This window comes from Oncorhynchus mykiss, chromosome 21, assembly GCF_013265735.2.
Source record: "Oncorhynchus mykiss isolate Arlee chromosome 21, USDA_OmykA_1.1, whole genome shotgun sequence".
NCBI classification, from domain to species: domain Eukaryota; kingdom Metazoa; phylum Chordata; class Actinopteri; order Salmoniformes; family Salmonidae; genus Oncorhynchus; species Oncorhynchus mykiss.
The window spans coordinates 61,790,558-61,804,981 of record NC_048585.1 but is presented as its reverse complement, the minus strand read 5'-3'; the positions used below and the strand labels follow the sequence as shown (position 1 = coordinate 61,804,981).

Below are 14,424 nucleotides of genomic sequence, written 5' to 3'. Positions count from 1 at the left end.
TAGGGAATGGGATGCCATTTGGGACGTAGACTATAAGTCAGTGTTGTTACTAACCATGATTAATATACTGACTGTATGGGTTTTATATCTAGTGGAGTACTCTGATGACCCTACAGGTCAGCCCTATGTGTGGGTGCGTGGGTGCGCGTGTGGGTGCGTGTATGTGTGCGTGTGGGTGCGTGTGGGTGCATGTGGGTGCGTGGGTGTGTGTGTGCGTGTGGTTGCGTGGGTGCGTGGGTGTGGGTGCGCGTGTGGGTGCGTGGGTGCGCGTGTGGGTGTGTGTGTGTGCGTGTGGGTGCGTGTGGGTGCGTGTGGGTGGGTGTGCGTGTGGGTGTGTGTGCGTGTGGGTGCGTGTGTGCGCGCGTGTGTGCATGTGGGTGCGTGTGGGTGCGTGGGTGCGTGTGGGTGCGTGCGTGCGTGTGTGTGTGTGTGTTTGGTTTTACCATCCCTGTGTGGACCAGAAGTCACAAGGACAGTAACAGAAGACAGGTGGGTCAAGTGGAGACATTTTGCTGGACCCCACAAGGAAAGGCTGTTTTTAAAACTTAGCGGTTAGGTTTAGGGTTACATTTAAGGTTAAGGTTTAAGGAAACTAGGATTTTAAATGAATGAATAGTTTTTTGTCCCCGCAAGGATAGTAAAAACAAACGTATGTGCGTGAGAGAGAATTATCTTGACTCAGGAAAGGTTGGTGACCACTGTTCTACAGAGTTGGACTGTTTTTATGTGTCTTTTAGTAGTGATGATAAACTGTTGATTCAGCGTAGGCCTATGACTACAAACTTGTTTTGTGTGTAGAACAAATAAAATGTTAATTCATATCTCATCCGGGTCAATCGATCAATCAATTGGCAATCAATCAACGCAATAAAGACGATTTTAGCATTCAGACCATTGATTTATTCAAGTTCTTTAAACTTAATGTGGTTTAATGGATCGACAGATCGTTCTGATGGGTTCAGTAGGGTCTAGGGGTTGTTTCTGGACAGGGCCATAATGACCTCCTAGTTCAGGGGTTCAGTAGGGTCTAGGGGTTGTTTCTGGACAGAGCCATAATAACTTCCTAGTTCAGGGGTTCAGTAGGGTCTAGGGGTTGTTTCTGGACAGGGCCATAATAACCTCCTAGTTTAGGGGTTCAGTCGGGTCTAGGGGTTGTTTCTGGACAGGGCCATAATGACCTCCTAGTTCAGGGGTTCAGTAGGGTCTAGGGGTTGTTTCTGGACAGGGCCATAATAACCTCCTAGTTCAGGGGAACAGTAGGGTGACATAAGTGGGATGTGGGGGTGGCCTAGGTCACTTACAGTTTCCCCCTATATACAGTCCTCTCGTCACCTGTGACTTTGCGGTTGTTCGTTGAGTTCCGGTAGGTAACCAACTGACTACAGTCTTCTTACAGCTGCGTAGTAACAGAGTCCTCCGTGCCGCAGGATTCCTCGACGACATCACACGGCTCCACCGACCCCCCTCCAACCACCCTGCCACCTCCTCCTCCCTCGAAGACGCTCTCGCTGGAGTCCAGATGGTGGAATTCAGAGTCTGCCATATTGGAAGCACAGTGCAGGGATTGGCAGGGGCAGGGAGGTGGGAGGGGCAAGGGGAGGAGAGAGTCCGTCTCATTTGCTCGTCTGGAGGAATTAGGAGTGGCTCCGACTGGCTTAGTATGCCCTGCCTGGTTAAGCTGCGTCTCGCTGAGGTCATACGACCCTCGACCTCTCAGGGGGTGGAGCAAGCCGTCTGAGATGGTGATGGAGAGAGGGGATTGGCTGACGGAGAGGGGAAGGAGCGGGGCTTTGCGTGAGAACAGGAAGCCGAGGCGTTTAAAGTAGTCTGGCGTCTTATTGGACGTCGCCACCGACAACCGCTGGATGCGAGCGAAGGATGAGGAGGTGGAGGAGGAAGGGAACGAAGGGAAGATAGAAGAAGAGGAAGTGACGGCTTCTCTCCTCACCCCGTTGCTCTTTGGTTTACCCTCCTCCTCTTCCTCTTCCCCCCATCCCTCCTCCTCCTTCTCTTCGTCCACCTCCTGCTCTCCCTCCTCCCCCCATCCCTCCTCCTCCTCCTCTAACTCCATCTTCGTTACAGAAACCACCTCCATTCCTGAAATACTGCGGACCAAAGAGGAGACGCCATATTTTTGTTTCTTCTTCTCCATGCTTCCTGTCGGGGTCAGAAAGGTCATGCCCATTGACCTCTTGGCTCCTCCCACCTCCTGCGACACCAGAGAAGGATCTTTGGGGTCAAAGTTAGAGTCGGGCCCCCCCTCATCATTGGTTCCTCCCTCGTCTCTCAGTGTGGCGTTGCTGCTGGAGGAGTAGTGGCGTCTGGGAGGCCGACGGTTACCAAGGAGATCTAAAGCCTCATAACGGAAACTGGAGATGTTCTGCTTCAACTCCTAGAGACGAGAGGAAAGGAGGGGGATAGAGAGAGGGATGGAGAGAGAGGGATGGAGAGAGAGGGAGAGAGAGAGAGGGATGGAGAGAGGGATGGAGAGAGGGATAGAGAGAGGGATAGCGAGAGAGGGATGGAGAGAGGGATAGAGAGAGGGATAGAGAGAGATGGAGAGGGAGGGATAGCGAGAGAGGGATAGAGAGAGAGAGGGAGAGAGAGGGATAGAGAGAGATGAGAGAGAAGGATAGAGAGAGGGATAGAGAGAGAGAGGGATAGAGAGAGAGGGATGGCGAGAGAGGGTTGGAGAGAGAGAGATGAGAGAGAGGGATGGAGAGAGAGATGTAGAGAGAGGGATGAATGGTGAGAGAGATGGAGAAAGAGGGATGGAGAGAGGGATGGAGAGAGCGATGGATGAGAGAGAGGGATAGAGAGAGGGATGGAGTGAGAGGGATAGAGAGAGGGATGGAGAGAGAGAAAGAGAGAGCGATGGATGAGAGAGAGGGATAGAGAGAGGGATGGAGAGAGAGGGATGAGAGAGAGGGAGAGAAAGAGAGGGATGGAAAGAGAGGGATGAGAGAGAGGGAGAGAGAGAGGGGGATGGAGAGAGGGATGGAGAGAGAGGGATGAGAGAGGGAGAGAGAGAGAGGGATGGAAAGAGAGGGATGAGAGAGAGGGAGAGAGAGAGGGATGGAGTGAGGTGGAGACAGATAGATATTACATATAGTCTTCTAAAAAACTACGGTCGATGTCATTCTAATTGGCAAAACGTCCTCCTTCCACACCCACCTTAAAGTTCTCCTCTGTCAGTCCCTCGTCCGTCTTGGAACTGCGTATCATGGCCGCCACGTACCTCTTCACCAGGCTACGGATCACTTCCTGTTAACAATGACATTACTTCCTGTTAACCACAACATTGTCACCATGGACACCCCTGTCCGACACTTTTTTTTAAAGAAAATAACATTTTATGAATCCATAGGAGACTGACATGTAAACACACAGATTAATTAAATAATGCTGTCATTGAAAATTGTACACCCAAGGTAGGCTTCTGCCCCTTTAAGAGGTAGGACAGGTTGTGGACCCTATGATGTGATTCAGGCTTCAGACCCTTTAAGAGCTAGAATAGATTGTGGACCCTATGTTGTGATTCAGGCTTCTGCCCCTTTAAGTGGGAGGGGTTATGTCAGTAGTCTAGTGGGAGGGGTTATATCAGTAGTCTAGTGGGAGGGGTTATGTCTAGTGGGAGGGGTTATGACAGTAGTCTAGTGGGAGGGGGTATGTCTAGTGGGAGGGGTTATGACAGTAGTCTAGTGGGAGGGGTTATGTCAGGGGAAACAGTAGGGAGTTTTGTGTTCACATTGTCCTAAAAAGAACCAGACCGTGTAATTCAATCGACCCGAACTCCGACCACCTTTTGAGATGTTTGACTTCCTTTTGGAAAGTTCACAATTTCATTTGTAACAAAAATTTTCTGAAAGGGACGAAGTGTGAAAACACCCCGAGAGACAAAATACCTGATAATGCTGGTTCTGTATCAGGCTGTCTGCATGATGCTCCTGAAAAGAAATTATATACTGGTAAAGCACATTATGTACCAACACACACACACAAACACACAGGCAGACAGACAGACAGACAGACAGAGACACACACACACACACACACACACACACACACACACACACACACACACACACACACACACACACACACACACACACACACACACACACACACACACACAGAGAGACACACAGGCAGACAGGCAGACAGAAAGACAGAGACACACACAGAGACACAGACACACTTCGCCCACTCATATCAGCAGCATCAGATGGATTCTTGGTGTTATATAATTCAGCCCACATTTGGTCTGTGTCCCAAATCACCCCTCTTCCCTACGTAGTGCACTACAGTCCTCTTCCCTGCTTAGTGCACTACAGAGTCCCATGGGCCCTGGTCAGTGTATATAGGGAATAAGAGGCAGTTTGGAACTCAGCCCAGGACTGGAAATCAGGCCAGGTGTGTGTGTGTGTGTGTGTGCTTTAATTTGAGTGAGCAACATGAGATTATGAACAAGTAAATCTCAAGTGTTTTTTTAAATTATTTATTTCAGCTTTTATTTCTTTCATCACATTCCCAGTGGGTCAGAAGTTTACATACACTCAATTAGTATTTTGGTAGCATTGCCTTTAAATTGTTTAACTTGGGTCAAATGTTTTGGGTAGCCTTCCACAAGCTTCCAACAATAAGTTGGGTGAATTTTGGCCCGTTCCTCCTGACAGAGCTGCTGTAACTGAGTCAGGTTTGTAGGCCTCCTTGCTCGCACACACGTTTTCAGTTCTGCCCACAAATGTTCGATAGGATTGAGGTCAGGGCTTTGTGATGGCCACTCCAATACCTTGACTTTGTTGTCCTAAAGCCATTTTGCCACAACTTTGGAAGTATGCTTGGGGTCATTGTCCATTTGGAAGACCCATTTGCGACCAAGCTTTAACTTCCTGATTGATGTCTTGAGATGTTGCTTCAATATATCTACATAATTTCCCTTCCTCATGATGCCATCTATTTTGTGAAGTGCACCAGTCCCTCCTGCAGCAAAGCACCACCACAACATGATGCTGCCTCTCCCATGCTTCACGGTTGGGATGGTGTTCTTCGGCTTGCAAGTTCTTCGGCGGTTTTGGAGCAGTGGCTTTTTCCTTCCTGAATGGCCTTTCAGGTTATAGCAATATAGGACTCGTTTTATTGTGGATATAGATAATTTTGTGCCTGTTTCCTCCAGCATCTTCACAAGGTCCTTTGCTGTTGTTCTGGGATTGATTTGCATTTTTCACACCAAAGTACGTTCATCTCTAGGAGACAGAACGCGTCTCCTTCCTGAGCGGTATGACGGCTGGGTGGTCCCATGGTGTTTATACTTGCGTACTATTGTTTGTATAGATGAACGTGGTACCTTCAGGTGTTTTGAAATTGCTCTCTAGGATGAATCAGACTCCGGATCCGCCAGAGTCTCCCTCCAGTCCGCCAGAGTCTCCCTCCAGTCCGGATCCGCCAGAGTCTCCCTCCAGTCCGGATCCACCAGAGTCTCCCTCCAGTCCTGATCCTCCAGAGTCTCCCTCCAGTCCGAATCCGCCAGAGTCTCCCTCTAGTCCAGAGGCGCCACTCACTCCAGACTCGACCATCAGTTCAGTGGCGTCCTCTAGGCTGTGGTCGGCGGTGAGGGTTCCCGCTCCAGAGACATTAAGTAAGTGTGACGAGTCAGAAGTGGAGCGGGGTCTACGTCCCGAGCCAGAACCGCCACCTCGGAGTTATGCCCACCCAGACCCTCCCATATAGGCTTAGGTGTGCGACTGGGAGTCCGCACCTTTGGGGGGGGGGGGGGTACTGTCACGCCCTGACCTTCATTAGGCTACTTGCTTTTGAGGGTTGAATTGCTATTGATAGATATACAGCTCTGTGTTATTTGATGTGTGTACTGACAATGACCAATTTTGCCGATTGGTTGTGCTCTGAGGTGAGCCGTGGCGTGTTGCTCCTGTTGTCCAGGCTGTCTCTCTGATGGTGCTGAAATTGACAGAGCATCCAACTTTATCCTTTCATCGCGTTGACTGTCTGTAGCCTGTCCATGGTTCTGAATCGATAGTTAAGTTGACTGTCTGTAGCCTGTCCATGTTTCTGAATCGATAGTTAAGTTGACTGTCTGTAGCCTGTCCATGGTTCTGAATCCATAGTTAAGTTGACTGTCTGTAGCCTGTCCATGGTTCTGAACCCATAGTTGCATTGACTGGCTGTAGCCTGTCCATGGTTCTGAATCGATAGTTAAGTTGACTGTCTGTAGCCTGTCCATGGTTCTGAACCCATAGTTGCATTGACTGGCTGTAGCCTGTCCATGGTTCTGAATCGATAGTTAAGTTGACTGTCTGTAGCCTGTCCATGGTTCTGAATCGATAGTTAAGTTGACTGTCTGTAGCCTGTCCATGGTTCTGAACCCATAGTTGCATTGACTGGCTGTAGCCTGTCCATGGTTCTGAATCGATAGTTAAGTTGACTGTCTGTAGCCTGTCCATGGTTCTGAACCTATAGTTGCATTGACTGGCTGTAGCCTTCTGTCCATGGTTCTGAATCAATAGTTGCATTAACTGGCTGTAACCTTCTGTCCATGGTTCTGAACCCATAGTTGAATTGACTGTCTGTAGCCTGTCCATGGTTCTGAATCGATAGTTAAGTTGACTGTCTGTAGCCTGTCCATGGTTCTGAATCCATAGTTGAATTGACTGTCTGTAGCCTGTCCATGGTTCTGAACCCATAGTTGAATTGACTGTCTGTAGCCTGTCCATGGTTCTGAATCGATAGTTAAGTTGACTGTCTGTAGCCTGTCCATGGTTCTGAACCCATAGTTGAATTGACTGTCTGTAGCCTGTCCATGGTTCTGAATCCATAGTTGAATTGACTGTCTGTAGCCTGTCCATGGTTCTGAATCCATAGTTGAATTGACTGGCTGTAGCCTTCTGTCTATGGTTTTGAATCGAGAGTTACAGTGTGTGCTGTTTTAATGAGTACGTCTTGCGTTACCAGAGTACTGCTACCAGAGTACTGCTACCAGAGTACTGCTACCAGTGTACGTCTACCAGTGTACATCTACCAGTGTACGTCTACCAGTGTACGGCTCCCAGTGTATGGCTACCAGAGTACGGCTACGTTTCAGAACAGTAGTAGGACCTATCTACCTTGTATTATTAGGGCTCTAAAGCGATTGGTTGTGACCCCTCGGGCATGGCATCCTCGGGCATGGCATGTGTGTGTGTGTGTGTGTGTGTGCGTGTGTGTGTGTGCGTGTGTGTGTGTGTGTGTGTGTGTGTGTTTTGCGTGCATGCATTTATGTGTTTGTGTTTGTATCTCCTTACCGGGAACTTTCGTAGGTTGTGGTGTTTGTCTGCGTTGTCAGCAGGGGGCGCTCCTCTCCTACAGAGTCGATGGTGAACCCACAGACAGAGGTACCACATTGACTTAGGACTGGGAACGATGTTGAAGGGAGGGGGCAGAGTACCCCCCTCGTCAAAATAACTCATCCATAACTTGGTCCGGGCAAACTTCCACTCTATATCTGCATGGTCCTGGAGGAGAGAGAGGGGGATGAGGGGAGAAGTAGGAGAGAGAGAGGGGGATGAGGGGGAGAAGTAGGTGAGAGAGAGGGGGATGAGGGGAGAATTGGGAGAGAGAGAGTGGGATGAGGGGAGAAGTAGGAGAGAGAGAGAGAGGGGGATGAGGGGGAGAAGTAGGTGAGAGAGAGGGGGATGAGGGGAGAATTGGGAGAGAGAGAGGGGGATGAGGGGAGAATTGGGAGAGAGAGAGGGGGATGAGGGGGAGAAGTAGGTGAGAGAGAGGGGGATGAGGGGAGAATTGGGAGAGAGAGAGTGGGATGAGGGGAGAAGTAGGAGAGAGAGAGAGGGGGGGATGAGGGGAGAAGTAGGAGAGAGAGAGGGGGATGAGGGGGAGAAGTAGGAGAGAGAGAGGGGGATGAGGGGAGAATTGGGAGAGAGAGAGTGGGATGAGGGGATAAGTAGGAGAGAGAGAGAGAGGGGGATGAGGGGGAGAAGTAGGAGAGAGAGAGGCGGATGAGGGGGAGAAGTAGGAGAGAGATAGGGGGAGATGTGGGAGAGAGAGAGGGGGATGAGGGGAGAAGTAGGAGAGAGAGGGGGATGAGGGGGAGATGTGGGAGAGAGAGATGGGGATGAGGGGAGAAGTAGGAGAGAGAGAGGGGATGAGGGGGAGAAGTAGGAGAGAGAGGGAGATGAGGGGAGAAGTAGGAGAGAGATAGTGGGAGATGTGGGAGAGAGAGGGGGATGAGGGGAGAAGTAGGAGAGAGAGAAGGGGATGAGGGGGAGAAGTAGGTGAGAGAGAGGGGGATGAGGGGAGAATTGGGAGAGAGAGAGTGGGATGAGGGGAGAAGTAGGAGAGAGAGAGAGAGGGGGATGAGGGGAGAAGTAGGAGAGAGAGAGGGGGATGAGGGGGAGAAGTAGGTGAGAGAGGGGGGGATGAGGGGAGAATTGGGAGAGAGAGAGGGGGATGAGGGGGAGAAGTAGGTGAGAGAGAGGGGGATGAGGGGAGAATTGGGAGAGAGAGAGTGGGATGAGGGGAGAAGTAGGAGAGAGAGAGAGGGGGGATGAGGGGAGAAGTAGGAGAGAGAGAGGGGGATGAGGGGGAGAAGTAGGAGAGAGAGGGGGGGATGAGGGGAGAATTGGGAGAGAGAGAGTGGGACGAGGGGAGAAGTAGGAGAGAGAGAGAGAGGGGGATGAGGGGGAGAGGTAGGAGAGAGAGAGGCGGATGAGGGGGAGAAGTAAGAGAGATAGGGGGAGATGTGGGAGAGAGAGAGGGGGATGAGGGGGAGAAGTAGGTGAGAGAGAGGGGGATGAGGGGAGAATTGGGAGAGAGAGAGGGGGATGAGGGGGAGAAGTAGGTGAGAGAGAGGGGGATGAGGGGAGAATTGGGAGAGAGAGAGTGGGATGAGGGGAGAAGTAGGAGAGAGAGAGAGGGGGGGATGAGGGGAGAAGTAGGAGAGAGAGAGGGGGATGAGGGGAAGAAGTAGGAGAGAGAGAGGGGGATGAGGGGAGAATTGGGAGAGAGAGAGTGGGATGAGGGGAGAAGTAGGAGAGAGAGAGAGGGGGGATGAGGGGGAGAAGTAGGAGAGAGAGAGACGGATGAGGGGGAGAAGTAGGAGAGAGATAGGGGGAGATGTGGGAGAGAGAGAGGGGGATGAGGGGAGAAGTAGGAGAGAGAGGGGGATGAGGGGGAGATGTGGGAGAGAGAGAGGGGGATGAGGGGAGAAGTAGGAGAGAGAGAGGGGATGAGGGGGAGAAGTAGGAGAGAGAGGGAGATGAGGGGAGAAGTAGGAGAAAGATAGGGGGAGATGTGGGAGAGAGAGAGGGGGATGAGGGGAGAAGTAGGAGAGAGAGAAGGGGATGAGGGGGAGAAGTAGCAGAGAGAGGGGGGGATGAGGGGGAGAAGTAGGAGAGAGAGAGGGGGATGAGGGGAGCAGTAGGAGAGAGAGAGGGAGATGAGGGGGATGAGGGGGAGAGAGAGAGGGGGATGAGGGGAGCAGTAGTACAATGGAACTCATCAGCACTGAGATAATATAATGGAACTCATCAGCACTGAGATAATACAATGGAACTCACTGAGATAATACAATGGAACTCATCAGCACTGAGATAATACAATGGAACTCATCAGCACTGAGATAATACAATGGAACTCACTGAGATAATACAATGGAACTCATCAGCACTGAGATAATACAATGGAACTCACTGAGATAATACAATGGAACTCATCAGCACTGAGATAATATAATGGAACTCATCAGCACTGAGATAATACAATGGAACTCATCAGCACCGAGATAATATAATGGAACTCATCAGCACTGAGATAATATAATGGAACTCATCAGCACTGAGATAATATAATGGAACTCACTAAGATAATACAATGGAACTCATCAGCACTGAGATAATACAATGGAACTCATCAGCACTGAGATAATACAATGGAACTCACTGAGATAATACAATGGAACTCATCAGCACTGAGATAATATAATGGAACTCACTGAGATAATATAATGGAACTCACTGAGATAATACAATGGAACTCACTGAGATAATACAATGGAACTCTCTCAGATAATACAATGGAACTCACTGAGATAATACAATGGAACTCACTGAGATAATATAATGGAACTCACTGAGATAATATAATGGAACTCACTGAGATAATACAATGGAACTCACTGAGATAATATAATGGAACTCTCTCAGATAATACAATGGAACTGATCAGCACTGAGATAATACAATGGAACTCTCTCAGATAATATAATGGAACTCATCAGCACTGATATAATACAATGGAACTCATCAGCACTGAGATAATATAATGGAACTCTCTCAGATAATATAATGGAACTCATCAGCACTGATATAATACAATGGAACTCTCTCAGATAATATAATGGAACTCATCAGCACTGATATAATACAATGGAACTCTCTCAGATAATATAATGGAACTCATCAGCACTGATATAATACAATGGAACTCTCTCAGATAATATAATGGAACTCATCAGCACTGATATAATATAATGGAACTCACTGAGATAATATAATGGAACTCACTGAGATAATATAATGGAACTCACTGAGATAATATAATGGAACTCACTGAGATAATATAATGGAACTCACTGAGATAATATAATGGAACTCACTGAGATAATATAATGGAACTCACTGAGATAATATAATGGAACTCACTGAGATAATATAATGGAACTCACTGAGATAATATAATGGAACTCACTGAGATAATACAATGGAACTCATCAGCACTGAGATAATACAATGGAACTCACTGAGATAATACAGTGGAACTCACTGAGATAATATAATGGAACTCACTGAGATAATATAATGGAACTCACTGAGATAATATAATGGAACTCACTGAGATAATATAATGGAACTCACTGAGATAATACAATGGAACTCTCTCAGATAATTTAATGGAACTCATCAGCACTGAGATAATATAATGGAACTCATCAGCACTGAGATAATATAATGGAACTCACTGAGATAATACAATGGAACTCTCTCAGATAATACAATGGAACTCATCAGCACTGAGATAATATAATGGAACTCATCAGCACTGAGATAATATAATGGAACTCACTGAGATAATACAATGGAACTCTCTCAGATAATACAATGGAACTCATCAGCACTGAGATAATATAATGGAACTCATCAGCACTGAGATAATACAATGGAATTCATCATTACTGAGATAATACAATGGAACTCATCAGCACTGAGATAATGTAATGGAACTCACTGAGATAATACAATGGAACTCATCAGCACTGAGATAATATAATGGAACTCATCAGCACTGAGATAATACAATGGAATTCATCAGCACTGAGATAATACAATGGAACTCATCAGCACTGAGATAATATAATGGAACTCACTGAGATAATACAATGGAACTCATCAGCGCTGAGATAATATAATGGAACTCATCAGCACTGAGATAATGTAATGGAACTCACTGAGATAATACAATGGAACTCATCAGCGCTGAGATAATACAATGGAACTCATCAGCACTGAGATAATACAATGGAACTCACTGAGATAATATAATGGAACTCATCAGCACTGAGATAATATAATGGAACTCATCAGCACTGAGATAATATAATGGAACTCATCAGCACTGAGATAATATAATGGAACTCATCAGCACTGAGATAATATAATGGAACTCATCAGCACTGAGATAATATAATGGAACTCATCAGCACTGATATAATACAATGGAACTCATCAGCACTGAGATAATATAATGGAACTCATCAGCACTGAGATAATATAATGGAACTCATCAGCACTGAGATAATATAATGGAACTCACTGAGATAATACAATGGAACTCATCAGCACTGAGATAATATAATGGAACTCATCAGCACTGATATAATACAATGGAACTCATCAGCACTGAGATAATATAATGGAACTCACTGAGATAATACAATGGAACTCATCAGCACTGAGATAATATAATGGAACTCATCAGCACTGATATAATACAATGGAACTCATCAGCACTGAGATAATATAATGGAACTCATCAGCACTGAGATAATATAATGGAACTCATCAGCACTGAGATAATATAATGGAACTCATCAGCACTGAGATAATATAATGGAACTCATCAGCACTGAGATAATACAATGGAATTCATCAGCACTGAGATAATATAATGGAACTCACTGAGATAATACAATGGAACTCATCAGCACTGAGATAATATAATGGAACTCACTGAGATAATACAATGGAACTCATCAGCACTGAGATAATACAATGGAACTCTCTCAGATAATATAATGGAACTCATCAGCACTGAGATAATATAATGGAACTCATCAGCACTGAGATAATACAATGGAACTCTCTCAGATAATACAATGGAACTCATCAGCACTGATATAATACAATCGAACTCTGTCAGATAATATAATGGAACTCATCAGCACTGAGATAATATAATGGAACTCACTGATATAATACAATGGAACTCACTGAGATAATACAATGGAACTCATCAGCACTGAGGTAATATAATGGAACTCACTGAGATAATACAATGGAACTCATCAGCACTGAGATAATATAATGGAACTTATCAGCACTGAGACAATACAATGGAACTCATCAGCACTGAGATAATATAATGGAACTCACTGAGATAATATAATGGAACTCACTGAGATAATACAATGGAACTCACTGAGATAATACAATGGAACTCTCTCAGATAATATAATGGAACTCATCAGCACTGAGATAATATAATGGAACTCACTGAGATAATACAATGGAACTCACTGAGATAATACAATGGAACTCATCAGCACTGATATAATACAATCGAACTCTCTCAGATAATATAATGGAACTCATCAGCACTGAGATAATATAATGGAACTCACTGATATAATACAATGGAACTCACTGAGATAATACAATGGAACTCATCAGCACTGAGGTAATATAATGGAACTCACTGAGATAATACAATGGAACTCATCAGCACTGAGATAATATAATGGAACTTATCAGCACTGAGATAATATAATGGAACTCATCAGCACTGAGATAATATAATGGAACTTATCAGCACTGAGACAATACAATGGAACTCATCAGCACTGAGATAATATAATGGAACTCACTGAGATAATACAATGGAACTCACTGAGATAATACAATGGAACTCTCTCAGATAATATAATGGAACTCATCAGCACTGAGATAATACAATGGAACTCTCTCAGATAATATAATGGAACTCATCAGCACTGAGATAATATAATGGAACTCACTGAGATAATACAATGGAACTCACTGAGATAATACAATGGAACTCATCAGCACTGATATAATACAATCGAACTCTCTCAGATAATATAATGGAACTCATCAGCACTGAGATAATATAATGGAACTCATCAGCACTGAGATAATATAATGGAACTCACTGAGATAATACAATGGAACTCTCTCAGATAATACAATGGAACTCATCAGCACTGAGATAATATAATGGAACTCATCAGCACTGAGATAATATAATGGAACTCATCAGCACTGAGATAATACAATGGAACTCATCAGCACTGAGGTAATATAATGGAACTCACTGAGATAATCAAATGGAACTCATCAGCACTGAGATAATATAATGGAACTTATCAGCACTGAGATAATATAATGGAACTCATCAGCACTGAGATAATATAATGGAACTCATCAGCACTGAGATAATATAATGGAACTCATCAGCACTGAGATAATATAATGGAACTCATCAGCACTGAGATAATATAATGGAACTCATCAGCACTGAGATAATATAATGGAACTCATCAGCACTGAGATAATATAATGGAACTCATCAGCACTGAGATAATATAATGGAACTCATCAGCACTGAGATAATATAATGGAACTCATCAGCACTGAGATAATATAATGGAACTCATCAGCACTGAGATAATATAATGGAACTCATCAGCACTGAGATAATATAATGGAACTCATCAGCACTGATATAATGTAATGGGACTCATCAGCACTGAGATAATATAATGGAACTCATCAGCACTGAGATAATACAATGGAACTCACTGAGATAATATAATGGACCTCATCAGCACTGAGATAATATAATGGAACTCATCAGCACTGAGATAATATAATGAAACTTCAATGGAGAATTATTAGATGTTTAATAGCAGCACTACACACAGCTATGAGTTGATATTTGTTCCTGATGGCTATTAATCAGTCAGTCAATCAATCAATCAATCAATCAATATATATATATATTAACGGTAGTACTACTCACAGCGATGAGTTGGTAGGAGTTGTTCATCATGGCGATCAA

General features: G+C 45.3%; 1 protein-coding gene across 1 annotated transcript in view; it reads right to left on the bottom strand.

Moving 5' to 3' along the window:
* Window positions 1-490: 490 nt before the first annotated feature.
* Window positions 491-14,424, bottom strand: part of LOC110531293 (short transient receptor potential channel 5) — a 78,667-nt gene continuing 64,733 nt past the window's right edge. Inside the window, exons 14-18 of the mRNA XM_036958340.1 lie at window positions 14,386-14,424; window positions 7,299-7,508; window positions 3,906-3,947; window positions 3,175-3,264; window positions 491-2,392 (exon numbers count right to left, since the gene is read on the bottom strand). The exon at window positions 14,386-14,424 is cut by the window's right edge and continues 157 nt beyond it. Of these exons, the coding sequence (XP_036814235.1) occupies window positions 1,391-2,392; window positions 3,175-3,264; window positions 3,906-3,947; window positions 7,299-7,508; window positions 14,386-14,424 (1,383 nt within the window). The 3' untranslated portion in view covers window positions 491-1,390. The remainder of the gene's footprint in view (window positions 2,393-3,174; window positions 3,265-3,905; window positions 3,948-7,298; window positions 7,509-14,385) is intronic.